The sequence below is a fragment of the Lagenorhynchus albirostris genome, chromosome 21, assembly GCF_949774975.1.
Source record: "Lagenorhynchus albirostris chromosome 21, mLagAlb1.1, whole genome shotgun sequence".
NCBI classification, from domain to species: Eukaryota; Metazoa; Chordata; class Mammalia; order Artiodactyla; family Delphinidae; genus Lagenorhynchus; species Lagenorhynchus albirostris.
Window position 1 is genome coordinate 410,094 of NC_083115.1, and position 15,526 is coordinate 425,619.

At 40.7% G+C, this 15,526-nt stretch overlaps 1 protein-coding gene across 2 annotated transcripts in view; it reads right to left on the reverse strand.

Annotated features, from left to right (window-relative positions):
* The window catches only part of PSD3 (pleckstrin and Sec7 domain containing 3), a 496,191-nt gene that overhangs the window by 26,583 nt on the left and 454,082 nt on the right, over positions 1-15,526 (reverse strand). For both annotated transcript variants that reach the window (XM_060136247.1, XM_060136248.1), the window contains 2 exons: positions 14,579-14,736; positions 11,524-11,668 (listed from right to left, as the gene is read on the reverse strand). In XM_060136247.1, the coding sequence (XP_059992230.1) occupies positions 11,524-11,668; positions 14,579-14,736 (303 nt within the window). The remainder of the gene's footprint in view (positions 1-11,523; positions 11,669-14,578; positions 14,737-15,526) is intronic.

Below are 15,526 nucleotides of genomic sequence, written 5' to 3' on the forward strand. Positions count from 1 at the left end.
GGAAATTGACAGTAACACAACAATAGTAGGGGACTTTAATACCCCACTTTCATCAATGGACAGATCATCCAAAATGAAAATAAATAAACACAAGCTTTAAATGATACATTAAACAAGATGCACTTAATTGATATTTATAGGACATTGCATCCAAAAACAACAGAATACACTTTCTTCTAAGGTGCTCATGGCACATTTTCCAGGATAGATCATATCTTAGGTCACATATCAAGCCTTGGTAAATTTAAGAAAATTGAAATCGTACCAAGTATCCTTCCAACCACAATGCTATGAGACTAGGTATCAATTACAGAAAAAAAAATCCGTAAAAAATAGAAACACATGGAGGCTAAAGAGTACATTACTAAATAACCAAGAGACCACTGAAGAAATCAAAGAGGAAATCAAAAAATACCTAGAAACAAATGACAATAGAGACACGACGACCCAAAACCTATGGGATGCAGCAAAGGCAGTTCTAAGAGGAAAGTATATAGCAATACAATCCTACCTCAAGAAACAAGAAACATCTCAAATAAACAACCTAACCTGATACCTAAAGCAATTAGAGAAAGAAGAACAAAAAACCCCCAAAGTTAGCAGAAAGAAAGAAGTCATAAAGATCAGACCAGATATAAATGAAAAAGAAATGAAGGAAACGATAGCAAAGATGAATAAAACTAAAAGCTGGTTCTTTGAGAAGATAAACAAAATTGATAAACCATTAGCCAGACTCATCAAGAAAAAAAAGGAGAAGACTCAAATCAATAGAATTAGAAATGAAAAAGGAGAAGTAACAACTGACACTGCAGAAATACAAAGGATCATGAGAGACTACTACAAGCAACTATATGCCAATAAAATGTACAACCTGGGAGAAATGGACAAATTCTTAGAAAAGCACAACCTTCCAGGACTGAACAAGGAAGAAATAGAAAATATAAACAGACCAATCACAAGTACTGAAATTGAGACTGTGATTAAAAATCTTCCAACAAACAAAAGCCCAGGATGAGAAGGCTTCACAGGTGAATTCTATCAAACATTTAGAGACGAGCTAACACCTAACCTTCTCAAACTCTTCCAAAATATAGCAGAGAGAGGAACATTCCCAAACTCATTCTATGAGGCCACCATCACCCTGATACCAAAATCAGACAAAGATGTCACAAAGAAAGATAACTACAGGCCAATATCACTGATGAACATAGATGCAAAAATCCTTAACAAAATACTAGCGAACAGAATACAACAGCACATTAAAAGTATCATACACCAGGATCAAGTGGGGTTTATCCCGGGAATGCAAAGGTCCTTCAATATATGCAAATCAGTCAGTGTGATATACCACAGTAACAAACTGAAGGATAAAAACCATATGATCATCTCAATAGATGCAGAAAAAGCTTTCAACAAAATTCAACACCCAATTATGATAAAAACCCTCCAAACAATAGGCACAGAGGGAACTTACCTCATTATAATAAAGGCCATATATGACAAAACCACAGCCAACATCGTTCTCAGTGGTGAAAAACTGAAACCATTTGCATTAAGATCAGGAACAAGACAAGGTTGCCCACTCTCACCACTATTATTCAACATAGTTTTCGAAGTTTCAGCCACAGCAATCAGAGAAGAAAAAGAAATGAAAGGAATCCAAATCGGAAAAGAAGAAGTAAAGCTATCACTGTTTGCAGATGACATGATACTATACATAGAGAATCCTAAAGATGCCACCAGAAAACTAGTAGAGCTAATCAATGAATTTGGTAAAGTAGCAGGATACAAAATTAATGCACAGAAATCTCTTGCATTTCTATACACTAATGATGAAAAATCTGAAAGAGAAATTAAGGAAACACTCCCATTTACCACTGCAACAAAAAGAATAAAATACCTAGGAATAAACCTACCTAAGGAGACAAAAGACCTGTATACAGAAAACTATAAGACACTGATGAAAGAAATTAAAGATGATACAAACAGATGGAGAGACATACCAAGCTCGTGGAATGGAAGAATAAACATTGTGTAAATGACTATACTACCCAAAGCAATCTACAGTTTCCATGCAATGCCTGTCAAACTACCACTGGCATATTTCACAGAACTAGAACAAAAACTTTCACAATTTGTATGGAAACACAAAAGACCCTGAATAGCCAGCGCAATTTTGAGAAAGAAAAACAGAGCTGGAGGAATCAGGCTCCCTGACTTCAGACTATACTCCAAAGCTACAGTAATCAAGACAGTATGGTACTGGCACAAAAACAGTAATACAGATGTATGGAACAGGATAGAAAGCCCAGAGAGAAACCCACACACATATGGTCACCTTACTTTTGACAAAGGAGGCAAGAATATACAATGGAGAAAATACAGCCTCTTCAATAAGTGGTGCTGGGAAAACTGGACAGCTACATGTAAAAGAATGAAATTAGAACACTCCCTAACACCATACACAAAAATAAACTCCAAATGGATTAAAGACCTAAATGTAAGGCCAGACACTTATAAAAGTCTTAGAGGAAAACATAGGCAGAACACTCTATGACATAAATCACAGCAAGATCCTTTTTGACCCACCTCCTAGAGAAATGGAAATAATAACAAAAATAAACAAATGGGACCTAATGAAACTTAAAAGCATTTGCACAGCCAAGGAAACCATACACAAGATGAAAAGACAACCCTCAGAATGGGAGAAAATATTTGCAAATGAAGCAACTGACAAAGGATTAGTCTCCAAAATTTACAAGCAGCTCATGCAGCTCAGTATCAAAAAAACAATCAATTCAATCCAAAAATGGGCAGAAGACCTAAATAGACATTTCTCCAAAGAAGATATACAGATTGCCAACAAACACATGAGAGGATGCTCAACATCACTAATCATTAGAGAGATGCAAATCAAAACTACAATGAGGTATCACCTCACACCAGTCAGAATGGCCATCATCAAAAAAGCTACAAACAATAAATGCTGGAGAAGGTGTGGAGAAAAGGGAACCCTCTTGCACTGTTGGTGGGAATGTAAATGGATACAGTCACTATGGAGAACAGTATGGAGGTTCCTTAAAAAACTAAAAATACAACTACCATACGACCCAGCAATCCCACTACTGGGCATATACCCTGGGAAAACCATAATTGAAAAAGAGTCATGTACCACAATGTTCATTGCAGCTCTATTTACAAAAGCCAGGACATGGAAGCAAGCTAAGTGTCCATCAATAGACGAATGGATAAAGAAGATGTGGCACATATATACAATGGAATATTACTCAGCCATAAAAAGAAATGAAATTTAGTTATTTGTAGTGAGGTGGATGGACCTAGAGTCTGTCATACAGAGTGAAGTAAGTCAGAAAGAGAAAAATAAATACCGTATGCTAAAACATATATATGAAATCTTACAAAAAAAAAAAAAGAAAGGTTCTGAAGAACGTTTCAGGACAAGAATAAAGACACAGAGGTAGAGAATGGACTTGAGGACATGGGGAGGGGCAAGGGTAAGCTGGGATGAAGTGAGAAAGTGGCATGGACATATATACACTACCAAACGTAAAACAGATAGCTCGTAGGAAGCAGCCACATAGCACAGAAAGATCAGCTGAGTGCTCTGTGATCACCTAGAAGGGTGGGATGGGGAGAGTGGGAGGGAGATAGAAGAGGAAGGAGATATGGGGATATATGTATACGTATAGCTGATTCACTTTGTTATAAAGCAGAAACTAACACACCATTGTAAAGTAATTATATTCCAGTAAAGATGTTAAAAAAAAAAACCAAACTCTAATTTCATGAAGAAAGTATTTCTTAGCTGCTTTGGCAATGGGGACAGGCAAGCCAGTGTTCACAGCGTTCACAGATCTCACAGTGAGTCCAGGGCTGAGACAGTGCAAGAGCCTTCCCTTCCGAAGCACAGCCCAACGGTTCAGCTACCAGCCAGGCACAGAAGTCAGCTCTCCATCCTTTTATACCAAGCATAAGACTTAAGGAGGGGAGGAAGGAAGAAGACCAGAGGGAGAGGGCAGAGGGTTGAGGGTTGGTGGGTAGGACACAGCTGTCCGCCTGCACTCTAACTGGACACATACTAGGTTGACAGGTGCTGTGCTGGGTGCTTTTTCCCACTGTGGAATACAGAACCCCAGGAATTCTAAAGTGAAAGAGAACCTGGCCTTCGCCCCTCTAACCTATTCCTCTTGGAGGCCATGGAGATCCAGAAAGGTCAAGTCCTTGCTTGAGGCCCCAGAGGTAAAGGCAGAGGGGCAGCAGCCCCATTCTTCCAACTCTGAGCCTCCAGACAATGGTATAAAATCCAAAGGGCTGCTGAAAACACAAGCTTCAAAACAGTCTGCTCCCTGCTGGATCAGTGCTGACCTGAGCCGTCAAGGCTCTTGGTAAACGCATTGGTTCTCAACTGCCTTTTCTCCCGTGGCTCTTAGACACCCAGTTTTAACAACTAGGTCCTTTCTGCAAACCCCACTCAAAGCCAGAGTTCCCCGGATTCACAGCCGATTCCTCTGCTGCGTGTACAGCACTTACAAGTCTACACCACATGCTCAGTAAAAAACATACCCTGACCCCTGCGGGAATTTCGTCTCCTCTACTGTTTATAAGCTCTCTGGAGGCAGAGCAAGTTCATTTTCCCTTCTCTCAACTCATCCAGTGTCTAGCATGGTGTTGGGCGGGGGAAGGAACGAGAGGCACCGTTCTACCTTGTAGACATGACCTGCCTAACATCAACTGACCCCTTCAGCTTCCATTAGCTAAGAGCCAAAACCAAGTCTGAGCTATTTTTGTAATGCCCACACACCTCACACAGTACCTGATATATGGGTCTCTCAGGAAACAGGAAGTGACTTACTTTTTAAAAATGGAATAAATTGACTTACTTGTTTAAAAAAAGGGAAGGTAAAGAGGGAGACCTCAGACTGTTTCCTTGTGCTGTTTTAAAGTAGACATGATTTAGAAGGTAATGGCATTTCTAGGAATCTGCTAGGCAATTAACAAGTCAAATTGCTAAATACTGCAGCTTCATCAAACCCAAGCCGCAGGAGTTTAGACTAAAGAACACCTGCCTTCAAGTCAGCCCGAGGGGGGCTATTGCTGAAAGCACCATCAGAAAGATTTTGTTTCATCATTTCAAGTTTAAGACGGTTTTAAAGACCTTAAGCAGTGTTTAGTGAGCTTCAGCATAATAACTTAATTGTTTTATTGAGTATCTAGTATATGTTAACTATTTAATTCAACCCTCTAGTAAATGAATACGAAAGCTGTCTATTCTCAAAGTGTGGTCCAAGTTCATGCCAAGGAGTCTAGACTGCATCTTGTTGGCAATAGTGAGCCAGTTAAGGTTAAGTGACATCAAAGCAATCATGTTTTAGCCAGAACTGTGCAGGCTGGACTGAAGAGAAGCAAGATGAGAGGAAGGGAGATCTCCCGTGGTTCTAGGAAGGGTCTGCCAGAGTTTTCCAAGGCAGGGCATGCGCCCCAGGCAAGGTGATCCACTGGGATGAATTTTTAAAATCAGCACTGAGATATAATTCACACTTGACCACACAAATCACCCATTTGAAATGTACAATTCAGAGTTTTTTAATATATTCACAGGGCTGTGCAACCATCACCACATTTAATTTTATGACATTTTAGATCCCCTAAAAGAGACCCTTTTGGAATAGAATCACACAACACGTTCCTTTTGTGACCGGCTTCTTTTACTTAGCAAGGTTTCCCAGGTTCATCTACACTGTAGGATGTACCAGTGCTTCAGTGTTTTGTGGCTGAATAAAGCCTCGTTGTATGGATATATCACGTTTTAGTCATCCATTTATCAGCTGATGGCCATATCTACCTTTGGCCGTTTGAATAATGCTGCTGTGAACATTCATGTAAAAATTTTTATGTGAATGTATATTTTCATTCTCTTGTTATCAAAGTGGGGTGAAATTACTGGGTCACATGCTAACTCTATGTTTAATCATTCGATAAACCACCGAAGTGTTTTCCAAAGAAGCTGCTTCATTTTATATTCCTATCAGCAATATATGAGAGCTCTAATTTCTCCATAACCTCACCAATATATTACTTTTCATAAAAATTTTTTAAAAACTTATAGCCATCCTAATGGTATCTCATGGTTCTGGTTTGTATTCCCCTAATGACTAATGATGTTCAGCACTTTTTCATGTTATATTGGTAGTAGGACATGTAATATATTTTATTTAAAAAATACACATATTGAAGGATATCTGCTCAAATATTTAGTGTTGATAAGGTAAATGACCAAAAAATTAGGACACCAGTGATCTGAGTACAAGATAATAAGAGTCTGAATTAAGAGATGTGGGTAGGATATGAAAGATGTGTAGGAAGTAGAAGTGACAGGACTGAAAGTATGACATTGAGTGGGGTGGGAAGGGTGTGGTTCTGGCCAGTGAGGGACACACTCTGAGAATGCCTTCATCCTCTGAAAGCTCTGCTCCTAACGTCTGCCTGTGGAGAGGGGCGTTGAGAGGGCGAGTCAGCCGGTTGACCCTGGAGCCGGACCTGGGCACCAGGAGGCTCCTCACCCAGCCCCCGCCCTCGGAATGTGCATTCCGCTTGCCTTCCCCGTGCTAGGAGCTGCCCAAGGACGCGGCCTTGAGACAGTAAGGTGGTGTTGGGACCATCTGGATGGCCTACCTGACTGGAACCCACTTAAGGATGCTTATAAACTTTAAGATCCTGGAGGCGGGTGCAGAGATCTGCTGTGTCTCAGATGCCCAAGACAAGCCTCGCAAGTTCCCTTGCTTATTAAGCCTGCCACCTACCAGTCCGGGGTGGCTGCCTCTTTCTTCGATCTCTCCTTGCCCTCCTCATATGGGGCCAGTTTGTAAACCAACATTGCCCCACTCACCTTGTCCTTAGCACTACTGCCATGTGGTCAAAGCACAGGATAGCACGAGGGTGAGAAGCAAACACAGAATCTCCTGTTTGCGACTGGGTTAATCACAAGGCTGGCCCTCAGTAGTTAGCATTTAGTGATCATCCACTGAGTCAAACTTCTACAGAACAGTGGTTGGAATTCAAAGCAGAAAACAGGACAAGATACCTGAGGAAATGACACTGTCATGAGGTACAGGTCTCCAGAGAAGTAGTGAAACGGAGGCAGGTTTTGTCACAGGGCAGGGTCTCTGGTCTGCACTGCGTATGGCAGGACACCGGTGTGTCTCAGAAACACACATATTCCCCGGGACCCTGGCCCAGACCTGATCAATCGAGGCGGGGGGCCGGGGGATGAGAAATGTGCGCTTTAAATAAGTCCCCAGATAATTCTTATGCACATTAATGTCTGAAAATGACTACTTTGATGAGTAGAAAAGGAGGTCCAGTAGATCTTGAAGACGGCCAACCATGAAATCCTAAGTTTGGAGTGCTACACCAGAAGGAGAAACAAAACTTACATTTTCATACTAGTCTCTCTACCTGCGACAGAGGAAGAAAAATGTGCCCTGGGAACATGGTCATGAAAAACAACTAGAAGAAGGCAACTCTTCCCACACAGCAGAGTTGCTCAGAAAGAACCACGCTACTCTGACAATAATCAATTCCAATAACGACGGCTAATATGGTTTGGAGAGAAGACAAGAATAAATTAAAGAAAAGCCTGCAAATGACAGGGTGGTGAACAGTGTGTCTTTAAAAGCACCAAACAATCTTCTAATTGAATGTTTAGTTTTTTCCTCACACTGTTTGACTTTTTTCCAGCAGGGCACTCACACTGTTATACATTATTTTGTAAACTGAAATTATCCAAGTGTTCTGGCATTTAGGGGAGTTGCAGCCAGGCTGTGGGCATGCGGAGAAAGGAAAGACGGCCAGGCTAGAGCAGTGGCTCCCAACAGCAGGGACTGGCCCCACGGGACATTTGGCAATGTCTGGAGACATTTCTGGTTGTCACAACTAGGGGGATGATACTGGCATCAAGTGTGCAGAGGCTGGGGATACTGCCCAACATCCTACAATCCACAACAAAGAACTACCCAGGCCAAAAGGTCAGCAGGGCCGAGACTGAGAATGCCCGGGCTAAAGGAGGAGGCCTCACCTTCAAGGCACTGGAGGCCCTGTGGGCGCATCCAGACACACCTTCCAGGTTCACTGAAGGTGCACTGTAACTCCAGCCAAGACATGCCCCAAGAGTCTCCATCTGAAACGGAGGGTACCCCAAACACCTGCACCAGGCTGTGTGCAAACCAACGCTCTCTCCCTCTTTCTAACCTGTTCTTTATCATGTGCTTGGTTCTACATATTCGTTTCTAATTGTCCTATTACTCTCAAAGGTAAAGCACATTTTTCATTTTTAGTAAACAAACACGACGACCTGGGCAAAAAATACAGAGCTAGTGATAGAAAGAATCTTAAAAACATTCTAGAAAACTTCCTCATCTTCCAGATGGAAAACTGAGGCCCACAAAGTCTCAGTGACTTACTTGTCTGGGAGGAAGTCATCGTATTCTTTTACAAAGAAATTAAATTCCCAAAAGGGTTTGGTCATCTTATGTGACACAAGAGGATGCTTCTTTCTGGTTACTACTTGCATATTTAAAATCTTGAACCCATCATTTTGATCACATTACATATGCATTTTTTGCACCTCCATGTTCAAAATGAGGAAAAATATCAAAAAAGTTATGCATTCTATTTTTAATTCCAGTGTAGGACATTTGTTTAAAATAAGAGATTCTGCCTTGATAAAGGTGGTATGGTCTTGTGGTAAAAATATACAAATAGATAAACACATTCATTTTCACGTATAAGTGACTTAACTAATGTACAGCCCATACATAAGCAGGATAGTAACACATTTTTCAAAGTAGAAAATAAACAGAAATGTAGGTTCTACAGTGAGGAAAGAACAAGGAAAAGCTCTCATGTTGCTCTATACTTATTAATGTTCGTCTTTAACTTCAGATCACCTTTCCCCCCGGATCTTTTATAGGAGTAGTTGTGAGAAAGACCAATCTATTGAAAGACAACGATTGGAAAATTCCTAGTGAAATTAATAGAATAAAACTCAACTTTTGAAAGTATTTTTTTGCCTCTAGTTATTCAATTGCTTTTCTCTCCTCTTACCTTATGTAATGTGGCTTACTATTTATGTCAAGTACCCAAAATTACAGTGGGGAAATGCATTTGCTTTAAGAGTTCGTATTTTAGTTGGGTAGATGGAGAGGTCTGCCAACATACTTTCTCGTCATCAATAAGAGGTAAAACCTGCCTTTTCTCTTAGAACATTTATTTTCCTTGAAAGTTAAATGCCATTCTGCCTTGTAAAGTGAGCTGGCTCAGTCCTTTCTATTCCTAACAGCTTTTTCAGTAGTCAGTCTATGAACTAGACAGGAATAGCAATGCTTACGTGGGAGCATCCAAATCATGTCCATAATAATTATGAATTTACAGATACAAAAGAATCTCTACTGAAATCATGCCTCCTCTGTTCTCAGCGCCAGCTTGTCTTTATGAACTCAGGCAGGACTTGCACACGTCCCCCCCTCCACATCCTCACTGCCTTCCACCCCCCTTAAGGATGACCAACGCGGCCGCTCCACCATCACTCCCGAAACTGCTCTCACTGTAGGACCCAGTCACCTCCTGCCACTTCACAGGAGATCTTTTGGTCCTATTTGTACCTGATCTTTCCCCCCTTCTCTTGGCATAACATTCTCTCTGGGTTTTTTCTTGACTAACTTAAAAACTATTGTTTCTCAAGTGTCTGTTTTGGTCTGCTTCTGAGCACTCATTGCAATATGTGGAGGTAGAAAGAGGAAAAGGACACAGGAAAGGACCCTGGGAAGATGCACCAGGAGGGAAAGCAGGAGACCATGGGGTCCCAAAAGCCAGATCAGACACCACAGTCCTCAGTGTCCAAGCCCAGGTGACAGCCCTTATTGCTCACTTCAGGGAGCACTAAGGACCATCAACATGCCCCAAACCCTTCCACTTCTGCCCACCTCCTCTTTAACTAACTTAGTTTTCCCCTGCATTATTGAAAGTGCCTTCCTGCTTTAGTAGTTTCCTCCTCTAGTACTTTCTTCCTATTGTAACAAGAATAATTTTTAAAGCACAGATTTGATCACATTAATTTCCTGCTTATACTATTATCCTAAGGATGCTGGGAACCAGTGAAGCATCCAAAATCCTACACCTGACAAACAAGACTTTTCATCATTTGGCATTTGCTTATCTCCACAGAGGAACGTTTCTTGCCTTTTCACAACACTCTGCACTCAAGTCACATCTGATAACTTATGTTACCTCCTACATCCCAGTGCTTTCTCCTCTAGGCCTTTCGGACCCTTTGCTGGATCATTCTCTTTCCCACAGCACACCTACCTGCTGCTCATCCTGTGAGCTTCGTATTAGCTAGCACACTTCCTCCTTCCTCCAAGGCCAGGCCCTAACTTGCACCCCAACAGTACTCTGGATTTATCCTTCATGTACCTCTAATCAAACTGCGTTACAATTACTTGCTTGTTTATATTTGCCAATTCGATCCCAGAGACCGCCTGGGTTTCACTTGCCTTCCTATTTCCAGTGCCAAAAATAGTCTCTGAGGTACACAGGCACATGATACATATTTATTACTAAATGTTCCCTTCATGATGTCAGATGTGTAGAGGAGCTAGTTAATATCAAGACTTGGTTGATTAAAGCCAGGTGAAACTATTTCTATTATTGCACCAATAAGAAATTCACAAAGACATCAAAGTAGCTTCCAAAATCCTTAACTAATCAGTGGCAATAGAGGCACTGCAGACAGGTTTAAAACTGGCAAATGTGGCTTGTATGCAATATCTTAGAACAGAGTTTTAAGTAAGAAAGGAACACAATAAAATGTGGTCTTTAGAGAGATCACTCCTACAAAAGGAGAGCAGCTCATGTGAATACATCTGAAGAGAGTTCTAGCATGCTTTGTCTGGATTAGCTGGGAAAACCACCAGGGTTCACTTAGATCCTCCCTGAGAGGTAGGGAAGGCTCTGCCCCACTGCACTGTGAATAGTGGATCCCTGGGAATATTTTTATATACTCAGCATCAGATACAGTCTGGGATATGGGAAAAGCTCAATAAAATAAAAAGTTGAATGAATGAATGAATAAAAAGCTTGTTTCCAAGCCATGATGTCTAACATTAGCCAGTTATTTAAAAAATATGCACTGTTAGTAAAAACAAAAATCAAAATAAAAAATGAGGCTGGAATGACTAAGTAGTAAACTAATATGAATTTTAGAAACTAATTCAAAGTATGTGTCCTACCAACCTTGACAATTGAGCTGACTCAATTGTGTCAGCTTCCCACAGGAAGTGTAAAAGCCAGCACACTGCATTTTGCCCCACTTGTACAACACTGTCCTCCAGGGCAAGGTCTCATCACTGCCCCCAAAATATGGAGTATTATTCAAATACAAATATTAAGAAGATTATTTTACAAAGTGCTTTTTTCCAAGGTCAAAGCACGATCAAAATGACTAACCTGAGACAATTTTGTAGTGGTGGCAGGCAGAAGTGGACGACTAAACTTCTTCTGAGATCCGATGGCTGCTGGAAATGGTGGTGCAGAAAATACAGCTGCAACACAATTAATTTTGTTTATCCACCCTTGCATTTCCTCTGGACTCCTATGAGAAACAGATATATTTATGTTAGGGTATTTCTGCATCTAAGTGCATCACATCTTGCCCATTTCTCATTACTGATCTAAAATGGCATATAAAATCATTTATTCTTCTTGGTACAAATAATTCCTGACAAAACTTCATTGGAGACTAACATTTTCAAAAGCAATCACCATGGTAATAAAAGGCCCTGGAACCTAGGATCATCATAGTGTAAGGCTATGATTATCCCCCAAGGATACAGAAGGAAATACAGCAAAATCACTTCACAATAAATATTTACTAAACCCCCTACTTTCTATTTGATACTAGGCTAGGTCAAAAATTAATTTAAAAATTAACTCATCTCTTCCAATCACATAATTTGATTTTAAAATGCAACTGAGTGATAAACTGATAGAGGGAATGTAAAAGGGTACATACACCCCCTTTGGAAAGTAGTTTGGACAGTTTCTTAAAAACTATAAACTATAAATTTATTATACAACTCAGCAATTCTACTTCTAGGTATACACTCAAGGGAAATAAAAACATATAGGCACTAAAAGATTTGTATGTGAATGTTCATAGCAGCACTATTTATAAGCATCAAAAAGGATAAACACTCTAAATGTCCATCAACTAGTGAATGAATAAACAAAACATGGTCTAGGGCTTCCCTGGTGGTGCAGTGGTTAAGAATCCGCCTGCCAATGCAGGGGACACGGGTTCGAGCCCTGGTCCAGGAAGATCCCACATGCCAAGGAGCAGCTAAGCCCGTGCGCCACAACTACTGAGCCCGCGCTCTAGAGCCCGTGAGCCACAACTACTGAGCCTGTGTGCCACAACTACTGAAGCCCGCGCCCCTAGAGCTGTGCTCCGCAACAAGAGAAGCCACCACGATGAGAAGCCCGTGCACTGCAACGAAGAGTAGCCCCCGCTCGCCGCAACTAGAGAAAGCCCATGTGCAGCAACGAAGACCCAACGTAACCAAAAATAAAAATAAATAAAATTAAAAACAAAACAAAAACAAAACCACGATCTATATCTGTACAGTGGAATACCACGCAGCAGCAAAGGTATGGAGTGCTGAGGCAGATTACAGCATGGATGACCCCAAAACTTCATACTGAGTTAAAGAAAAGCCCATGTATTCTGTGACTGCATTTATATGGAAAATCCAGAAAGGGCAATACAAAGAGGAAACTAGTGGTGTCTGGGCTGTGGGTGAGAATGGCACAGGGGATTGGGGTGGGGTGATGAAAGTGTTCCAAAACTGGAGTGTGTTGCACAATTCTGCAAATTTGCTAAACATCATTGTACACTTAAAAGTATGTACAGTATACTTCAGTAGGACATAAAAAAATCCACCTGAGAGGGTGTGGAAATCTCCTGATGTCGGTATCATACTTTTAACTTATATGTCATGTTTGCAGAGCCCAGCACTGACAGCACTTGTGAACTCATAAACCAATGGAAGAAATAGTCCTGAACTAGGTGAGATACCTACCATGTATATAATCAATAAAAAGATGGACAAGAAGTCAGCCCATCTAAAAATCATTTCCTGTACTGAATACGCTGAAAGCTACCACCCTAACCTGACACCACACCCAGGTGTCACCCTCATCATGCCCTGCATGCCTCTCTGACCCGTGTGCCTCTCCAACCTGTTATTTCAATCGACTGATTTCTGCATCAATCCCACTTGGAGTAATTAGCTCTCCTTAGTTACCGTATCCAGCATTTTAGACATTTAAAAACAATAATGCTGGGGAACAGAATAACGTGGGGGTCCTTTATGACTAATGGCTGTGATTACACATCCGGCTGTGGCTCCCTTGTGCTGCTAGCCATCTCCCACACCAAAAACTCCTGTGTGACTTGGGTTTCCTTACAACTTCCTCCTCACCTGATGTCAGCAATCTCATGCCTTTGCAAGCTCAGCATCCCCAAATCACCAGAGTACCTGGTTCTTGTTCTCATTTCCTCTGCTAGTCTTGCACTGTTTTGATCAGCAAGCCTGCAGATACCTGTGTTTACTCTATTGATGTCAAATTTAATGCCAGTGCCTAATGCAGCCAGTTGGTAGTGCTGTGTTGAGAGTGATTCTGAAGTCAAGCTCAGGCTGTAAAAGGCATGCCATGAATAATTAACACTGCCTGCCACGGACACTGATGCTATGTGTGCTATTAAAATTCCTGTTCTAGAGGCTCAGTTCTAAACATCCAAAGTTTCTCACTTCATAAATCCAGAATTCTCCACGTGGAGTGTTCCATTTTTAATCTAAAAGCTGTCACAGACCCCTTATTAAAAGGGCACTCCATCCCATTTCCTTGCCCACAATATGATTTTATATTTTCCTTCTAGTTTAATCACAAACTATTAGGGCTCAGAAGGAGAGAGAAGGGAGAGAGCAAAATGAAAATCTACACCTCTTGAACAGCCTCTGTGTGCCAGGCACTATGTGAGGCTCTTTACATGCTTCATGTCATTTGCTTCCACAAGAACCCTGAGAAATAAACATTATTAACATTATTATTATCATTATCTACACTAGCCACCAGCTGAGGTTCAAAGAGGTTAAATTTACACGATAGGACAAAGAGTTAGGAAACAGTAATCTGAATCCAGGTCTATTTTACTCACTGTGTGATAGAACTTGCATACTAACACCCTTGAGGGTATTACAGTCTAGAGGTGGTAAGTGGTTGAGAAAGGGTCACAGGGCTACTTTGCAGCAAACAAAAAGCTTGCCCTAGGGTTTCTATTTCGTATTCTACTTTTCTTAGACAGTTGTCTCTCTACTGCAACCAGTTAATGACTTTGACTCCAACTCAAAAAGTTTCCCCTGCAGATCCCGATTCTATTTCTCGGTGTAAAGTGGTGCTCTGCAAACTAAATAACCAAACCAAACCAACCAGCGAAACCTACTGGGCTTGAAAAAGCAAGACCCTCCAATCAGCAGTTTTCAGTTTGAGCACATTGGGTTTCTTCTCGTAGTCCGTGGCCCGGGATGCCAGTGCGTGGTGCACACTCACAGCGTTTTTCAGGTCCTCTTCCGACAGGGCCTTTTCCGGCTTATATTCATCCTGTGGGCAGATACGAAGAAAGCAAAGACATGTTCAGACTTCATCTTCTCTTTTTAAAATCTAAGACTATAAGAAAAATTTTAGAGAATCCATGAAGGTGCATGAAAAAAGTGAAATGAATGGTGGGTAAAAACAACTCCTTGCTACTTCATAAATGTCATAAAAAATCCTGCTCTTTGAAAAGTATGCTCAGAATGAGAAAATACACATTTACCAAAGGGGCACTTTTGAAAAAGCTGGTATATAATAATTAAAGTAAAGAGCTAAGGAAGATCAAAGACAAAATATCTATCACACATGTTTTATAGTGATTTGAAATGAAGCTAGGTCTAATAGGGTGATTTGGTTTCAAGAGCTAAAGGACTTATGCAAAAGCCCCCAGGATGCATCAGCAGAACTGTACTGATGGTGAAAACCCATGCCACTGTGTTTGCCCAAAAGATACTACATTTTCCCAATACTTTCTTTTGAGGCAAATATTATTAAAAGAAAAATGAACAGTAAAATAAAACAATTTCTCCAGCTGTTCTCTGAAAGAAAAGAGGAAAATCAGTTTAATCTTAAATCAGGAGAAAGCCTAGCTCTATTATCATAAATTTGGAAAATGGGTAAAATTACATAAAAAGGAGGGTGTCATGGATAGATGCAATTTTATCTTTGGGCATGATCCAGACACAATTCATAGAATTTATAAAGGTTCTTTTGTATGGCGTCCTTCCAAATGTAACTAAAAAAAAATCCCAACTAGTAGAAAAATAAGAATTTAAAACAAATGTGATATTATTATTAC